Source organism: Chelonia mydas, chromosome 2 (genome assembly GCF_015237465.2).
Source record: "Chelonia mydas isolate rCheMyd1 chromosome 2, rCheMyd1.pri.v2, whole genome shotgun sequence".
In the NCBI taxonomy this organism is placed as follows: domain Eukaryota; kingdom Metazoa; phylum Chordata; order Testudines; family Cheloniidae; genus Chelonia; species Chelonia mydas.
Window position 1 is genome coordinate 198,387,967 of NC_057850.1, and position 17,791 is coordinate 198,405,757.

Below are 17,791 nucleotides of genomic sequence, written 5' to 3' on the forward strand. Positions count from 1 at the left end.
TACCTACTTCAGTTTCCCGCAAAGGATAGTGTGAGTATGCAAGTGGTGGACATTTTGTATTGTCTCTGTCTACTTTGCTATGTTGCAGGGTTTCTGATATTGCTGGTTGTACTAGTGAAAGTATCACAGATTCACAAGGTCTTCCCTAAGTGTGTCTCTTGCATTTACACAGGGGTCCTCATTCTATCAAGAATTCTCTGGCCAATCTGGAGGCAGCGGAACCCTGCCAAACCATGGCATATTAAACTGGAAACGCTAAAGGATATCTAATTAACAATCAGGCAACACTTGTCTTCATCTGTATCTAGGAATGATGCACAGAAATTCCTCCAGCTCTGGAGCTGAAGAAACTCCTCTCAGTTTTATGACCTTAGCAGACAGTGGGTAATGTTTTGGGAAATGGACCATATCTATGGTCTTCAGGAGCTTGTCTGGCCCAGGAAGCCACAAATATTTGCTGGCTTCAGCTCTTAGCAAATCATTTTTTATTATAAATCCAACAGTTTCCATTGGCATGAACATTCTCATAAAAAAAAAAAAAAAAAAAAAAAAGATACATACAGGCTGTTTCCACTAACCAGAACCGATTACAGTGCCTAGAATAATGGAGCCAAGACTGGAGCTTAAGCCCCACCGTATTTACAAGTAATAAATAAAAATTATAAACAAAGCTTCTTAGGAAACCATGCAGAGAAAACGAGATTTTAAAATAGGCATATTTAAAAATAAGTTTATTATCGCTAAATATAAAAATCTGACAGTTCTTCAAACATTTCTCAAAAACAAACAACAAAACTAAATCTTAAGTATGGAATATAATTCTGTGGAGAGAATCAGCATAGATTGAAAGCAGGTTGGTGCCTGACCTGCTTTCATTTGGTCTAGTATCATTGTGTTTACAACACAGAGGGGTTTGTTCATCTGTCAAGACAAAGTAAAACAAAAGGCCACATACCTTCTCTCATCTTAAATAGTACACATCTAAGCAATGCTCACTATAAGCCTAGTTTAATGTTCATAAAATTAATGTCCAACATGTCCTTGGAAAAATGAAGGAGCTGGGAAAGGAAAATGCACAAGCAAAACACTTCACTTTTCAGTTTTGTTATTTTATTCTTGAGTGTGATTTCCTTGCTCTAATTAAGTGTAACTACATGGAGACATGATAAAACACAACACTACATAGGAACCTCAAATTGTTGTGATTTTTGTTTAAAGGGGTCAAAGAGCAAATATGGGCCCATGAATGTTAAGACTAATTAGGATAAACAAGCTTAGAGCTAAAAACCTAGTCAGGATATTGAAACAGGGAAAATTAATAAGCCTTTGGCGCTTCTGGGGTGTCCCTTTAGTTATAGAATAAGATAAGTATATTAAAAATAGCTAACATCCACATCTTGAGCAAGTATGCACTCTAATGCAATAGGGGATTTGTGTGCTTAAATCAGGCACGCGCAGAAATGTGCGTACACACACACACACACTGACACTGGTTTTAGACCCTGATTCAGGAAAACACTTAAACATATGCTTTAGTCCATCCATGTTCAGGACAGTCCTTAGATGTGTGCTTAAAGTTAAACACATGCGTTTTAAGTGCAGTCCTGAACAGGAAGACCTTCCTAAATCAGGGGCAAAATTAAACTCTAGACCAATGGTCCCAAAACTTTCTACCTCGTGACCTTCCCATCTAACGGTGCCGTGCCCCCCCCAGGCTGGGAGCCAGTAGCAGGGTGTGGCAGGGGGCAGAGCAGCGCTGGGTGGTGTTCCCATCCCTGCTGTACCCCGCCCACCAAATGTTCCTCCACGCCCACCTAGGGCAGTGCGCCCCACAGTTTGGGGACCACTGCTCTAGACAACGAAGTCCACGTTTTCAAGTTCATTAGTTTGGCCATTTTGATCTCACAGCACTGTTTAAACCCTCACATGAACCATGGGTACTTCCAGACTTATCACGGGATAGTCTCACTTGTGTGCTAGGAATCCATCCCCTCCCACAACGCTACCCCACTACACAAGTGATTTTTATACACTTGGAGACCACATGGAAGCCAAAAGCTTTTAGTTTTTTCAGGGTAGGGTGGTCCTGGATTCAGTTGTGCTGTCTGTCTCACCTTGCCTTCTTATCAGCACTTTGCAGGCAAGTGGAGAGAAGTGAGCCTATCTTTGAAACTGTGCTTTTGCCAGTAAGAGCTGGAAACTGTCACTACTAAAGTGTATGGATTTAGATTTCAAAGGTCAAATTAAAACTTCCCAGAGTTTTACTGTGATTGGCAAAGCACTGCAGAGCCAGGGACAGACACTTCAAAAAAGGCAGCACATTCTTCACGAGCCCCCTTTCGCTTGGCTGTCCAGCTCTGAGCTTGGGCCCATCTTCAAAGTCTCTGTTTTTAATCACTTTAATACAGTGGCACTGTGGCTGTTTCGAACTCCCCATTTTAGCTCTGCACAGGAGACACTGTAGCCTGAAAGCAGCATAGCCAACTGCAAAGCAGGCATGAGACGGGGAGGTCAGGTGAATGGGAATTTTTAGCCCTGCAAGGGCTTGGCTATTGCTTGTAACAGAGCTTCATAGGAACCCGGGGTTCTTTTAACCACCTTTCGCAAAAACCAAACAGAAGTTTGAAGCACAAGTGAGGGGAGGAAGTCCACTGAATGAGGGGAACCCTTATTTAAAAAGAAAAGTATTCTATAATGGCCACACACCCGTCAAGTGCAGTATCGATGTAGGCATAAGCTACAGCATTAGACCTGACCTGGAGAATACAGCAGCACATCTAAATACATAAAATCTTGCAACTACAAAAAAAAGTTTGACAATTTGTAAACCACGAAATATGTTCAATGTAATGTAAACAGTGACTGTACTGTAGCCCAAACTATTGATTTACTATAAATTACTTTTACCAAGAGTGAAAACATATGGCCCTTAAAATACCAAACACTTGTTTAAAATGCACTTCAAATTTAAAATTTTGCTTTTAAAAGTTAAGGGCCATACGATAACATAAAGATGAGCCTCCTGGGTATGTTTCAGTGATCCATTAATTAATTTATACCTCTAAACACTTGAGTATTAATAGTTCACCAGAGCATACCCATGGTGCCTTGATGCTAGGGTGCAGCCACATGCAACTGTTGATTATGGCGTCTTAAAGTATTGAAAACGATGTTAGAGTACGTTTGTTTGAAAAACAGCAAAAATCAAATCAAATAAAAAAAAATCTCATCCACTTCTAAGCAGAACTGTTTATTTGAATTATTGGGGAGCTCTGCTCTAATGCCAGTGGCATTGTATTACAAAGAGATATAACGTTTATTAAAATATGCTGACAGCTATTGTTCTCTATAGTATTTGTATCAGATTGCTTTGGGGTTTATCACGTCTTAGCAAACATGTGCATTGGATAGTCTGTGCTAGTGTCATACTTTTTGCTGGGGTTCTGAACTGAACTATACCAACTTCTCACAAAAAGCAGCCTTGTATTGTAAGCCGACTATATTTTTGCCATGGCTATGTAGAATCCCTGAGAGTATGCAACTGCCAGACAAAGGAAATAGCTGAAAGCATTTCTAAAGGAAACAGATGTAAAACTTCAGACTGATAAAGGTTAACAAATCAAAGCAGTTCATGTAAGGTATGCAAAACGGCTTTAACAGTATCAGCATGTGGGAGTAAAACCACATTTTAATCTTGTAGCTGTCAGATCAGTTCCAAGATGCATGCTTGTTGCTTGGCTGTGAGGCAAGCACAAATTCTTTTAAAACTAAAGTGTCAACCCACTCTGGGAAAAACAACATATTCTTGTCTCTGAACTTCAAAATGATCAGTGGTGTTAGTCAGAAAAATAGAGAAGAAGATTCCTTTGATTTAGGAATTATAAAGAACAAGTGCCTACATATTGGGCCATGGCTGGCAATCTGGTATACTGGATAGTTATTCAGTTTTGTCACTGTTTCCCAAGAAAGCCCCTGACCAGCAATTGCAAGTAAAAGAGCTTATTCTGCAAGGAAGAATGGAGACAAGGAAACTCTTCGGAAGAGGAGCGTGCCCCACATAAGCAAAATAACTTATTGGTCTGTCTGCCTATCAGAAGCAGGAAAATGTCAGTTCTGAAGTTAAAAAAATTAAAATGAAGTCACGAACGGGGTTCTACTTTAGAAATGAAAATCCTTTCCCTCTTTGCACCGGTAAGTTTGGATTTTCCCCACTGGTAAAAATGTGAATGCTGGGAACTGTCCCCCACTATGAGAGAAGCTTAGAGCAAAAGAAAATTCTACTTTTTATTCATTCTAACTCCACAATTCGTTTCTTTTAAAATTTACTTCATAAAAGAGGATCTCTCTGTCCTTTCCTCCACTGTGTGAAAATGTAGTCTCTACTTGTGCAATCACTATCTTCTCAGAGCATCCTGAAGAGAGTTATGAGACAACGTCCCCACATCACCTCAGTGAAGAACCTTAGCTGTAACCCTGAAGAAAACACTTACTGGGGGGCATGGCCTGGGGTTGTTCTATTGACATTTGTGTGGATTACTCAGCATTTATGCTAAAGAGAATTATATGTGTAAATCGCAAGGGTACCTGCCTTCATTCTTAGTACTGCAGCTAGTGGAATAACAGAAGCAAACTCCGGCCAAAAAAAAAAATTCAATTCTATATGCAAGCATGAATAGAAAATGCCTCAATTTTCAAAGGGGCTCAGCACCCACAGCTCTGAAAAGAAAAGAGAAAAATCAAGCCAATTACTATTTATCTATTGCTTTTGGTGTCTACCTTCAGGCACCAAATTTAAAGTTTTTGGTCTATAGTTTCCTATAGCTGTTTTGTGCTTTCTTCAAAGTTGGCAATTTTTAGTATCCCCTGGATAGAATGGTTTGAGCGCTAAGTATATAGCTGTGCTTCAAACATGGAATTATGCTTAAACAACCTGTTCTATAGGAATCCAGGCACAGGGAGCATTGCACATCACTAGAATTCCTCTTGGTATCCTTGATTTGCTGGACCTAAGCAAAAGCATTTCTCCTGCGAGATGGCAACAAAAATGTCAAAATGTCACTGAAGAGTTGTTTTCTCCTCTATTTATCGTGGCTCACCACTCTCCCAAGCCCTTCATTCTAAAGTGTTCCTCCCTTCTCTCTAATGTACAATGTGAAATTCACCCCATGCAGAAGGCCAGCAAAAGTCCTATGCACTAAAGATCTACTTAAACCCTGAAGTGGGACTAAATAGTCCAAATACCTTGTGCTGGCCCTCTACACAAAGTCAAATTTCACTTTTTAATCATTTGAATAACTACAGGGAAAGCTATTAATTCTTGACTCCAACAGTACCAGTGGACCTGTTTCTTTTACTCATATCAGTGGGAGGAAAGCATGGCAAAAATCCCCACTATCCTTAATTCACAGTCAAACCTAGACACTTTTGGATTATATACTTATAGCTACACTAATGTGTGATGGTTTTAGGAAGAACTATAGTTCCCCCTAGAACTGACTCATTTCAAAACCAGCCTTTTATAAACCCCAAAAAACAAAACCAAACACCCATATCCCCTCCAAATGCTAATCTAGAAGCATTTTTATATAACTTGTTAGATTGCTGGTTGTGTTTAAACCACACAATACCCAGCAGTAGTTATGGGATTTGGTTTTGAATAGGGCCTTTAAAAAGAAGGCTACAGGCAAACTTTTCAAAAGCACCTATGTGACTTAGACACTTACAAGTCTACATCCCACTGACTTTCAATGACTTAGGGGCTTTTGAAAAGTTTATTCTGTCTGTTACCTGAATAAATACAACAGGACCAATCTTCAGCTACTGTAGATGGGTGCAGCTCCAGTGGAAACAATGGGGCTTTGCCAATTTACATTTGTTGAGGATCTGGACTAACAGCTCCAGCGCTTAGCACTAAAGCCTTGTTAACCACACAAGGGCAAAGGAAGCAGTCATGATACTAGTAACAAGATCAAGGTGATGCATCTTGACAATCTTCTCTCCTTCTGCCACGTAGAGGCCTCCCCCTGCTGGGACATCAGCAACGAGGCTGGCATCACAGTGAATTTAAGGATTATTTTTCTGTCTGTCTCTTTCTCACACACAGACACAAAAACAGGATGAGGCAGGAGCCTACTAACACTGAAAGAGACAACTCTGTTTTCGTGGACCTGTGAGGAGGTGGACAGTACCTAGGACAGCACAGGGAGAGCATGCCTAGTGTGACAGGGTGACCCTTAGGGGAGGCCAAGGGACCCGGGCCATCAAGGCAACACTTGCAGTAACAGTCTTTACTGTAAATTTTTTAAAACAGGGCTGTGAGTAAAATCAAGTCACTATATAAAACACAAGGATGCAACCCAAAATTTACCTCAAGATGGGACCAGACTGACCACTCAGTTAATCAGGTAGAGAGTTCTACTGCCCCCTCTTCTGCTATCAGTGCAGCACAGCTCCCACTAGCTCTGCCCTTCCGCTAACACAGACAGACAGACAGAAGACCAGTGAAATGGAGACTAGCATCACAGCACATGGACAGGCACAGAACAGGGTGAGGGCAAAATGATGACATCAGCACAGCATCAGTGCTCCCATCAAAGCTGCCCCTCCGCACTTGTGGTGCCAGTAGTGTGCACTGGAGCGAGAAGGCCTAATTCTGCTCTGTTACATTCATGTAAAAAGAAGAATTATTTAGCCCAAAGGTATTCACCATGCAGACAGTTGCAGCCTTCAAAGAAAAAGCACCGCTGCATTTAAACACAAACAAGGATTAAAAATACACACGCACACCGATTCCTCCACCTCCCATGCTAAGGAAAGATACAATGAAGAGAAACGGTATTCAGAAAAGCTCGTTAACAAACGCAGAGCCTGAAGTTTTGAGGTACTGTGTCATTGTGGTTATACCACCTCATCCGACTCCAACCCATGTACTTCATAGAGAGTGTCCAAGATATTCAGCTGCTTTTCCATTGCTGGCAAGTAAATGTGGAGGTCTCTCTGCATTGCATTATAAAAAGCTTCTTCCTGATTATCACACTTCTTCACAGACAGTGCTGCCACAAAGTCTTCATACGTTGGTGCTGCCCTTAAAGCTAACTGGGAGAGGAATAGAAGTTCAAAATCTCAGATTTGAAAAGTGATTTTTGATACTTCAACTTTTGTGTCCCCATTATGAGACACTTTACAGAGGCCTGATTTTTAGAAAGTGCCTGTACATATTGTGACTACAAGTGGTGATGATTTTTTTTTTTTTAATTTAGACTTTAAAAACATTAAAATAACCAACATGGGTACATTTTCAAAAGGAGCCTACGTCTAATTTTCAAGAACTCAAACTTGGAAGTCTAAGTCTTTTTTTTTTTTCTCCCAATAATTTTACCCCAAATCTTGCTGCTTATCCCTTAGTCATGAAAAGTGTTGTTATTACATCTGGCTGGGACTTCACATAGTCTCTTCAATACTATTTATAACAGACACCAGGGGGCACTGCTAGCTTGGCTGTAGCTCACGAAACCTTATGATCAAATAAATTTGTTAGTCTCCAAGGTGCCACAAGTTGTCCTTTTCTTTTTCCTGTTTCCTTGGTTACTCTATTTGAGTAAAGTGGGTCTTGTTTTCACAACTATTACGTTTCAGTCTTCCCTCCCACTCTACTCTAATGTTTCATGCACTGGAGGAAAGAACATCTTGAGGAGACAGAACTACATTCCAGAAATGCATTTAAAAATATTAGGAAAAGATGTTGTTAATGAGGCACTCTAAAATATTCTGACTTTATTTTTATTTTCCTAGAAAAGACCCTATACGATGTGTGGCAAGAGACATTTCTAGACTAAATCTAAACACAGACAAAAATTCTTAAACTAAAAGAAAAATAGATTCCTCTGTGAAAATCAAACATTAAACCTAAAATGCTAGTCCCAACCCTTGCCTCTGAGGCAGAGATCTGACAAAGTGAACATCTCCGTTAGTTCTTTCGGTACTTACATTTCAGTACATTTTATCAAGTATCAACCATAGCGTAAGACTGGACTAACAGGTGAATGCAGCCAAGATTCTGACTAGCTGAGTCAGCAATTAAGATGTTAGCCACTTACCGCAAAAACCCCTCGCACAACCCAGCCGTGATGCTGCCGTAAGGTCTTGCCATAAGCATTGTCTTAAAAGAAAGGAAAAGAAAAAATAAGTTCCCAACAGTATTTTTTAAATTTTCTTCCAGCTCACTTCCACCTGGCTGTGAGAGGATTTTTTCCTTACACCTCTGCACAGCGTAAACAGCCAGCTCTCAGATCTTACCCTGCTCTCAAATTTCTTCCAATGGGAGCTCTTAAACCCATGCGAGTTAGCCACTACTCCAGTGGTTGGCAGTAGCAGTAACCGAAAGGCCTAAAAATGGCTGCCCCACACATCCTCTGCATTCACTGGAGGGCATGGGAGAATACTCCCCCCTGGATACAGCTGCTCGGATTACTTGCTGGACATTCTTTTCGTGAAAAGTGCTTTAACAATTTGCTGCAAATAAAGAAAGTTATTCACCAGTATGTTTCTTCATTATCCGACCATTTCTACAGATGGTCAAATAGGATTTGGCAAATAAGTTACCCAATAAATCCTCTCTGTCAATGGAGACCAATTTATTTGCAAGTACAATTTTTGTTGATTAGCCCTAGCTCTGCCCATGCCTCACCCCCAGGGTTCTCAGTCTCTCTAGTACTCCGTTCAGTGTGAGCTGCTGAGCACTGTGCCAATCACACCATACTATGGGGAAGAGCCTCTCCACAGGGGCTGAGCAAATACTACGTGCTTAGTACGGTCATTTCAGCTTTCAGCAGCTCCCACATCCAGCTGTTTAACATCTTAAGCTCTGTGCTTTCCCATGTATAGAACAGATTCAGCACTTATTGTGCCTACCTCACAGGGATGCCAAGAGGCTCAGTAAAGAAAAGCCTTATATAAGCATAAAGTTTCTTACAAAGTTTTAGCTTCCTTTAAGATACGTTTGTGATGTCCTCCCCCCCCCCATTTTTAACTACATGTAAAAACAGTTTTGGGGAAAAATCCCATCAAATAAAGACTTGCCTCGTACAATGTAGTTATCTGTAAATAGGGTATCTGGCTCAAGATTACAGTTTTCAGAGAAGGTATTTCTTGAAGGCAAGCTACAGGGAACACTTATTTTAATATTAATAAGAGAAGAATACCCAGACCCTGAATAATGGAGAAAAAGCTCAATTATATAAATAAAAAAGTAAGAACAATAAAGCAATTGGCACTTACTCAGAGCTGTTTGAATATTCTTTTCTCCATTCTTAACTTCTGTCAAAAATTCCTTCAAAAACTTTAAGCCTCTGTCAGGAAGAAACCAAAAAGAAAAAAAAAGGCAAAGTATTTATCACCAGACAGCCCCCCAAAATTGCTGAGTGAAATAGAAGGGTGTGTAACATCCCTACATATGCATTCAAAAACTCATTTGTTTCACATAAAACTTTAAACCATTTTGGCCAAAATGTGACGTTACTGAAGACTGCTCACTGTGAGCAGAGTCCATGTCTTGTTGCCTCGGTGGAAATGCCTGGAGAAAACACAAGTGAAGTCTCCTCACTTGTAACAGAAAACACAATATTGACTAGCCATTTTCTTCATCTAGGTAAAGAGATGGATCCATTACTAATCCCTTTCAGCCACCACTCCCCAACCACCCAGACAGGCTGTGCTCCAAGTCAGAGTTTATGTGCTGTAGCCTAGGTCCTCTGGATGACTCAGAGGCGTGACAGGAAGAGTTACCTAGGAAGACTATTCAGTTATTTCTCTAGGAAAAAGTAGGTATTTAGACCTTGTGCATGGTATGCCCAATACTGGGATCATAACTGGGATGTTAAATTTGAACGCAGTGTGTTTGGACTACTCAGGTGTGCAAAGAAACTAGCAAGAATTGCTTCCTGAGCCCGATCTACATTGGTGAAGGGATCGGGGTAACACCGTAACACCTACAATTAAACTGAAGGTTTGGCATTTGGCAGTTACCTTTTTAGCCACAAAAGGGCCTCAGTTGCAGAGTTTCTAACGTGTGCTACCTCAGCACTCACTTCATGGAGCACTATCTTCTGGAGAGTGTGGAACTCTTCTCTGTTGGTTATATATTTCTGATTTATTTTCTGAAGAGAAGGCAACAGTTTATACTTTTACATGGTTCCATTTGATATGACAAAAACATTCTGGCTCACAAGAGCTATTTACCAGGCCTTTCACACATAAAAGGAATTCCAGTTCCCAGATTAATTCCTTGCAGTGTACACTGAGTAGTAGACTCCAAATTTGAGGGGGAAAGTGCCTTGCTTTGTTCAACAGCCCCCTGTCATTTTAAATATGGAGAGGCAGTGACGGGCCATGAAGAGAGTTCTGTCCATTCTCCCCGGGAAGAATGGTTACCTCAACTTTCAGAGAGGGAAGTTCATGCTCTGAGCACTTCAAGGAAAAGAAAAACGTGGTTAAGGCATCATTACAGTGGCAGCTGGAGCAGCAGATTCTATAAGAGACTCAGAATGTTTGTTTTATTTTTTTATAAATGTAGCTTGTTTCATATAACCCACCCTTGTAAAAAAAAAAAAAACACAAGCCAACACAATCAACTGTCTTAACAGGCTCTTGTTGTATATATTAGAGATATATTTTGCCTTTCCACTCTCAGATCTTTCCCAGTCCTTTTCGGTTTCTATAGCATTCTTTTCTGTTAAATTGTATATTTTTTATGCACTTGCTCAATGCTAGTAGCTACAGCAGGACCCTGTGCTGTGGTAGAAGAGAAGCAGGCACAATGTTGTACGCGAGGAAGCTATTTATTTTCCATTTTTAAAAAGTATTTCTTTGGAAGCCTGAAATAAGTGATATTCCCCATTAGGTGTTTAATTTTTTAAGTGATAAATATTCTTTCCCTTCATCTTGTGAGTAGCACTCAAAACCTTTTCAAGCTTGGAGCCAAAAGAAAATGTTCAGATTCAGAGGTGGCTCGTCAGCTGGTGTAAACCAGCACGGATTTCAAAAGAGCTACGCTGATTTATGTCAGCTGAGGACCTGGTCTCACAATGTACTCGCTGGCTTCTGCTAGAGGAAGGAAATGCAAGGTTTCTTTTCAGCCTACAGCATTAACAAAGCGGATGTGGTTAGTGAGGCCTTTAATTAAAACACTATCAGTACAGAATCTAAACAGCAACTTCAATCATATTCATTAACTGCTATACTCTAGCATGCTGAATGGTTTATACCAGGCCATCACTCAAACGGAGTTTAAAAAAAAAATCTGGTTCCACACAAAAGTTGGACTGTGTTGAAAAAATATTCTGTACTTGCAGTACACAGTGTAACATCCCTTTCTGCATTTTGATCTGACCAATAGGAGCGTTACGCAAATATTAAAAAACCTCCAGACACCAACCCCACCACTGTATATTCCACATGCCTGACCCACCTCCATCTGCTCCAAACACACCACACACTTCCTTTGTAAGGGTTACTGTATTGCATTAGACCCGATGTCACTATGTGTTTCTATATACAGTCATAACTGTAACAGCAAGCCAGCTGGGTAATGGATACCATGTGAGTACTAGAGATCAGCAGTTTGTAAGCTCAATTTCTGCCTACCTCATGGTTTTAAACACATATTTTTAAACTCTCAGGTATTAAAGATGGAACAAGCCACCTATTGCACCCAAAGGATGAAAGAGGCAAGGAGGGAAAGGAGTTCTTTAGAGTAGCACAAGAATGTATTACTTGGAATAATGGGGTGAAACTAAGCAATGTAAAAAGTTACGTTGAATTATCAGGGGAAAACCCTATTCTAATGGTGAGATCTATAAGAATGCTGAATAGTTTTCCAACAGAAGTGACAGCAGCCCACCCCTTGAATCATTTAAAATCACAAGAGGAGAAATTACAATTATTATTAAGTACATATACTGGGGGCCAATCCTGCATTATCTGGAGTGTGGAATAGTGGACTTGCTAAAGAAAAGCCCTATCTAATTTCTATGATTTTAAGATATTCAGTAGATTGAGTATGGGATTATCGTTCATAAAGTTTGGTTGCGCACCCCGACTTAAGGAAACTGGTATCTACATTTATACACTATTTGTTTGGGTGTTTCAGCCCCTGTTTAATCTTAAGTTTTGTTTTGTTGAAAAGTCAGTGTTAGAAATGGCTATTACCTTGATATTACCTACAAAATCCATTTTAACAGGAGCAAAGACTGTGGGTCCAAGTTTGTCTAGAAGAAAGAAGGCAACATTTTAAAGCAGTTTCTTAGTACTCTTGACTCAGCAATATCTATTTCACCTACTACCAAAAAGCTTTTCTGAATAGTTAAAAGGAGAAACAGAAAGATGAAAGTCTTTTTCTTCCTTCCGTTACAGGACCCAAAACTCCAGTCTGTACATGAGCTAAAGACACCAAAATAATACGACCTAGCTCTTATAGCATGTTTTATCTATAGATCTTAAAGCACTTTATAAAGGAAGTCAATATCCTTATCCTCAAATAGGATTAAAGAATTGAATGATCTTTGTGAGCCTGAGTCACACCTCAGCCATTTCTCTTATTAGGCAGCAATCCAAAAGGATTCATGGCATAGCTGCTACAGACACTAACTGTAGTGAAGGTAAGTAACCACTTACCCAAGACTGGCACTATTGCATAACACGATTGCAGAAATTCCTCTGTGGGTATGCCGTCACCCTCCTGGAGTTCAATGTCACTAAACCTGGAGATTCCAGTATGAACACAAAGAAAAAACATTAAATACTCCTGTCATACCTTACCCACAAACAATGGAAGAAGGGTTTGCTTTTTTGGAAGGAGGTCACACTGCAATCAATATTTCACAAGAACTACATACTGAGTTTTGTTCTGTAAGTGACATGAATGTCACTTGAATGGAAATCACAAGTTTTATACACAAAGACAAGATATGCCTTGTTTGCTTGCTCACAAACAAGTATAAAAGCTGGAATTCAGATCTTTGATTCAGATGCATTTACTGACAAGGGCAAATTTTACATTATGCCTGTATGGCGAGGACAGAAGGATGAGCTTATGGTTAATGCACTGGACTGGGACTAAAAGACTTGTACCATGCTAGAGATTGAACCCAAATTTCCCATGTGATCTTAGTCATGTGCTTTTGCTCCTCAGTTCCCCACCTGTGAAATGGAGAAAATAATCCTTCCTTGTGTGTCTTGGCTATTTCGACTGTAAGCTCGTCTCACTACATGCAGGTACCGTGCCCAGTGCAATGGGGCCCCGATCTCAGATTCTGCATTTGGGGGTGGATAAGGGATTATCATTGTTTCAGCCTGTTCCTACACCTCTTAAGCATTAGAGAATTCTATTTTACACTACTGCATCTTTGTACAGTTTCAATGGAGAAACCCGCTTCATTTAAATATGGCAAACTATACATGCACTGAGCCACTAGCATAACCAGATCCTTTTTACACCAGTTGCACTGTGCCAGCTTTTGCTATTGGTGAATGCAGCCCAGTGATTTTGACTGTACAGAAACAGGCTCTTAATCACACCAAGGAAAAATAATTCTCAACCTAGAAAAGTCCCATAGTCAATTTAGCAGAGACAGATTACTCTAAATAGAGTAATTTTCCAACTTGTGATTAATTGACCAAATTTTCAGAAGTTCAGCAAGTATTGCTGCCAGTTACTCTTGCAAAGGAACCATCCCAAGGATGGTGGGGGTGAGTTAGGGAGTGGGGAGTATAAAAATCACACAAAATAGTATTTAAGTGATGGACCTTTAACCCTAGTACTCACCTATTAGACTGCCTTGTTCCAACTTCTAGCACTACAAAACGTATTATAGATTTACTACAAACAGTACGATGTACAAAATTATCTCTGTTGGGATTTATTTAAGTAAATTTCACCATTGAATGGATCAAATACTCAATTGATTAAGGGCTTTAACCATATAGTCTCAATATACCAGCAACTGTTCATCTACTGCATGCAGGAGCTACACTACCTAATGTTCATGACACTGAAGAAGGTAGATAAATCCTCTTCTTTTCCTTCTCCACAGTGTGATGGAGCCGGTCCACTTATGGAATCCATTGCCAACTGCAGCGATTCGTTAGCACTGTTGCCCTCTATGGGCAGCACCTTGCTTTCTCCATCGTCTTTAACTTCATCACCTGACATTTAAAAAGAAAGGAAACCTCAGTTACTGAATGATACCAGTTATCTAATTTGAATGAGATTCTCTGACTAGTTCTTCTCTTGTTATCTACCTTATGAATTTAATGGTACCTTCTAAGGTATTCAGAATGAATGGCTCTATTGATCTTTGCACACACACTTTTCTACAGGCACTAGCAGGACTACACAATACTGGCCACTCTCGCTACTCAAATTGGAAGAGCACCAGCTCCATGGAAGAGATGTCACTTTGTGAAATGTCATCACATCTTTTACTTTATTCTTCTTTTTCCTTTGTCCATTAAAGGGGAAAAAAATGCTACTCAGAATAAAAATACGCAAAAGGATGGCAGTGTTTGCCCAAGACACCCTATCTGAGAGGCATACTGAACTTGCTGGAAAAGGATTAAATGTTGACTCACACGTGTCCTGTTATCTTATCTGGATAGAAAGGGCTGTGGGAGTGGCTTGGTGGAGAAAGGATTGAAGAACCCTAAGTTCAGCCAAGACTGGGGAAAAGGTTTGGGCTGAAAGTATGTTGTATTACCATGAATTTCTAAGTAAATGAAAACCAAACCCAGGGAAAGGGGGATGTGGACTTGGTTTTAGAGTAGGTGGGACGAGCATGGGGAAGTGGAGACCTCTCATCAGACAAGGCTGCACAACATCTTCACGATAGGAACGCATAGTCGTTTTCCTTCCCCATTACTGTATTTCTGATTTTTCAACTATTTCTTCTGCCTATGTGAGACCAAACTAAACAAGTGCAAAGGAAATTCTGGAGAGCCAGCGGGAGAGCTAAATACTTGTGACAGACAGAGCATAACTTGGTAAGCGGAGAGGAACCTTGATACTTCTTATGTTTGTGCACAAATTCTGCTAGACCACCGGGTGTGAGTGCCTGTCCTGCATAATGTACAGTGAGGGAAACACAAGTGGTCTGAGTCTGACCTAGTCTACTCAACAAATAATAATAAAACCGCAAACACTCCAGCATAGTGTCTCAGGGCTGGATTCCATCGTATACTGAATTGTTTTGATATAACCACGTTAGCATAAATATCAGGCTATTTCTGAAACAATGTCAAATCAAAATATAAATAAAATGTTTTAACTTTGCCTATTTCGGACAGATGCCAGCTAGAGTAATGGATACTTTAATACAATGCTGATTGAATAGTGGCGGAATTTTCCTAAAACAAATAACCTCGTAATTTAAGGGGGAGGAGTTTGGGGTTTTTTGTTTTGGTTTTGAAAGATATGTCAGTGCACGTATGAGTGAACTGAAGGCCACCTGCTCAGAAACATGCACACACAGCTCTCATATGCACTCTTGATAATCTGGCCTTTAGTATTTGAAAAGGGTGCCAACGAAGGGCCTTGGGGAATGAAGCCCCTGGTCCACAGAGCATGTGCAGTGCAAGTGTTGCCTGAGTGCATTGCCAATTTCCATCAATTGTGACCCAGAAGAATGAGCTCTAGTGTGACAGCAGTTTAGTCCTGTACCTCTTCAGTTCTTGGTCTCTCTACCAAGGCCACCAACAAGGGTGTGAATTGTGTTGGGAAGACTTAACCCCTGGGAAATGGACAGAGCTCAAAGTAAAACTTCAGTAATCTCGTAATAAGTCCTGACATACTCCGTCTCTCTTGGGAAATGAGATATCTCACACTCCTTATAAGACTGTTTGTGCTCAAAAGTACTAACCACCCACCCTGGATAATATTTTGTTCCATGCGTTTACCTGTCAACTTCTTTTCTACATGGTCTTCAGCTGAAATGTCACAGTCTTCCTCATTAGATTTCAGATGTGAGGGTATCAGAGTGCTAATCGGGGTTTGTTCACAATGATTAGTTTCTGCCTTTATGGAGCCATTTTCACAACTGTTCAATTCCATCTGCCTGATGGTGGGGGGGTGGAGAGAAATACAAATGTAAACCAAAGGGCAAATGTAACACTTTGCTTGGCATGTCTCTTCCTATCAAAAACTGTACATAACAATGTGAAAGAGGGACTGGAAATCCAAAAGTGTTGCCATTTCTAGATTGCTGTGAGAAAAATGTTTGTCTAAAAACATCAGAAGGAACCATGTGGCTCCAGAAATGTTTTTCCAGTGTGTATATTTACTGAAACAATCCTAAGCCAAGAATATGGAATATATGAGAGAGAAAAAAAGGACATACATTATTTAAAAAGAGGGGCACAGCCAACTTGAAATCCAGTTTGTTTAAAAAAAATAAAAAATAAAAGGTAAGCGGCAGATATTGTATCTGAAACAGTCCTGCTCCCACAGTTTTAGTCATATTTTCCTATTTTTCCCCGCAGATATCTTTTTCTCCATTGTCTTCTCAGTGAACAGCCCAAACAAACAGGTGAAAATGGCCATACAAGTGGGAAAACAAACCATACACAACAAGTCATCGAATGCACAAAGAACTCCCAATCTCAGTTACAGTAATTTAAGGTATTATCTGTAACATTTAAAAAAGATTTCAGACAGAAGCAAGTTGCCTTTAAGGAACTGTTCGTGTAATTAGAACAAAAATCAAAATTTTATGCTAAAAAGGAATTAAATATTTACTGGAATTAGTCTACTGTTATTAAAACTAAGAAAACCCAGAAGAGAGATTACCCTTTTCAGCAAACAGAACATGTTTTTACAACTCTTGTTTTTAAATACTCGGCTTAAAAGATACATCAGAGATCTGGGGAAAATGTTTGCTTTGCATTGGCGGCTGATAGGGGGCCCGTCACCAGTGTAGATGAAGGTGGTTGGGACAGACCAGATTTTAAAGAAATGTTCCAGTGGCACATTATACTGGCACTGGTGGCATTATTGGTCGCTGCTGTGATGGACAGCTCATTCACTGCCTCCTGCTAACTTTGTTTTCTGCAGCAGCACTCATAATGGCAATGCGTGGGAGCAGAAACCAGAGGTGGGGAAGAGAGCAGTAAAGCGTGTGTGAGATGGTTGGCTAGCCACCAGCAGCAGAAGGTTGCAATAAGGATAATGGTAAGAGAAGTCACCAGGAAGTAGCCAAAAGGGAAAAGTGCGAGCTAAGTGAGAGAAAATCCACTTAGCAATAGAGTTTGTGCTTGTATCTGGTATTTGCAATATCAATACATTAAAAAACAAAACAAACAAAAAAAACACACCATGGGAGAGTCAGATATAACCAGAAAAAAAATATGCCATTCTTAGAAGAAAACAAACAAACAAACCAAAAGACAAGGAGTGTCAGTGTACCTTTCTGTTGTAGTGCTACTGGAGGAGACGGGAGGGGTTACCTATAAAAACAGAAAATTTATTCTTAAAAGAAAGCAGCATTTTGTTCTTCTCAAACTTTACATTTATTAACTCAAATGGAAGTCAATGAGGAAAATTAAGTGTATGCTTCATATTTCCCTGATCTGGGGCCCACATGAACATATGCAATGCGGTCTATACCATGAAAATATCGGGCCCTTCTCAGGTAAATGATCTATTCCAAAGGTTACCTGGCAAAGATCAAAAGAGAGGCTAATCCCCAGGCAGCGTACTGCCTATCTCCACAAACAAAACAAACTAAGTATGGCAATCATGTGGGCG

The 17,791-nt window shown here is 40.1% G+C and overlaps 1 protein-coding gene across 4 annotated transcripts in view; it reads right to left on the reverse strand.

Moving 5' to 3' along the window:
• Positions 1 to 470: 470 nt before the first annotated feature.
• Positions 471 to 17,791, reverse strand: part of PLEKHA8 (pleckstrin homology domain containing A8) — a 43,356-nt gene continuing 26,035 nt past the window's right edge. For 2 of the 4 annotated variants that reach the window (XM_007053271.4, XM_043541001.1), the window contains 9 exons: positions 17,450 to 17,490; positions 15,946 to 16,103; positions 14,031 to 14,199; positions 12,670 to 12,755; positions 12,205 to 12,263; positions 10,024 to 10,154; positions 9,277 to 9,347; positions 8,097 to 8,158; positions 471 to 7,095 (listed from right to left, as the gene is read on the reverse strand). In XM_007053271.4, coding sequence (XP_007053333.3) covers positions 6,898 to 7,095; positions 8,097 to 8,158; positions 9,277 to 9,347; positions 10,024 to 10,154; positions 12,205 to 12,263; positions 12,670 to 12,755; positions 14,031 to 14,199; positions 15,946 to 16,103; positions 17,450 to 17,490 — 975 coding nt within the window. In that variant the 3' untranslated portion in view covers positions 471 to 6,897. Of the gene's footprint in view, positions 7,096 to 8,096; positions 8,159 to 8,295; positions 8,512 to 9,009; positions 9,159 to 9,276; positions 9,348 to 10,023; positions 10,155 to 12,204; positions 12,264 to 12,669; positions 12,756 to 14,030; positions 14,200 to 15,945; positions 16,104 to 17,449; positions 17,491 to 17,791 lie in introns of those variants that run through there. The other 2 variants (XR_006288975.1, XM_043541002.1) reach the window with 2 other exon arrangements.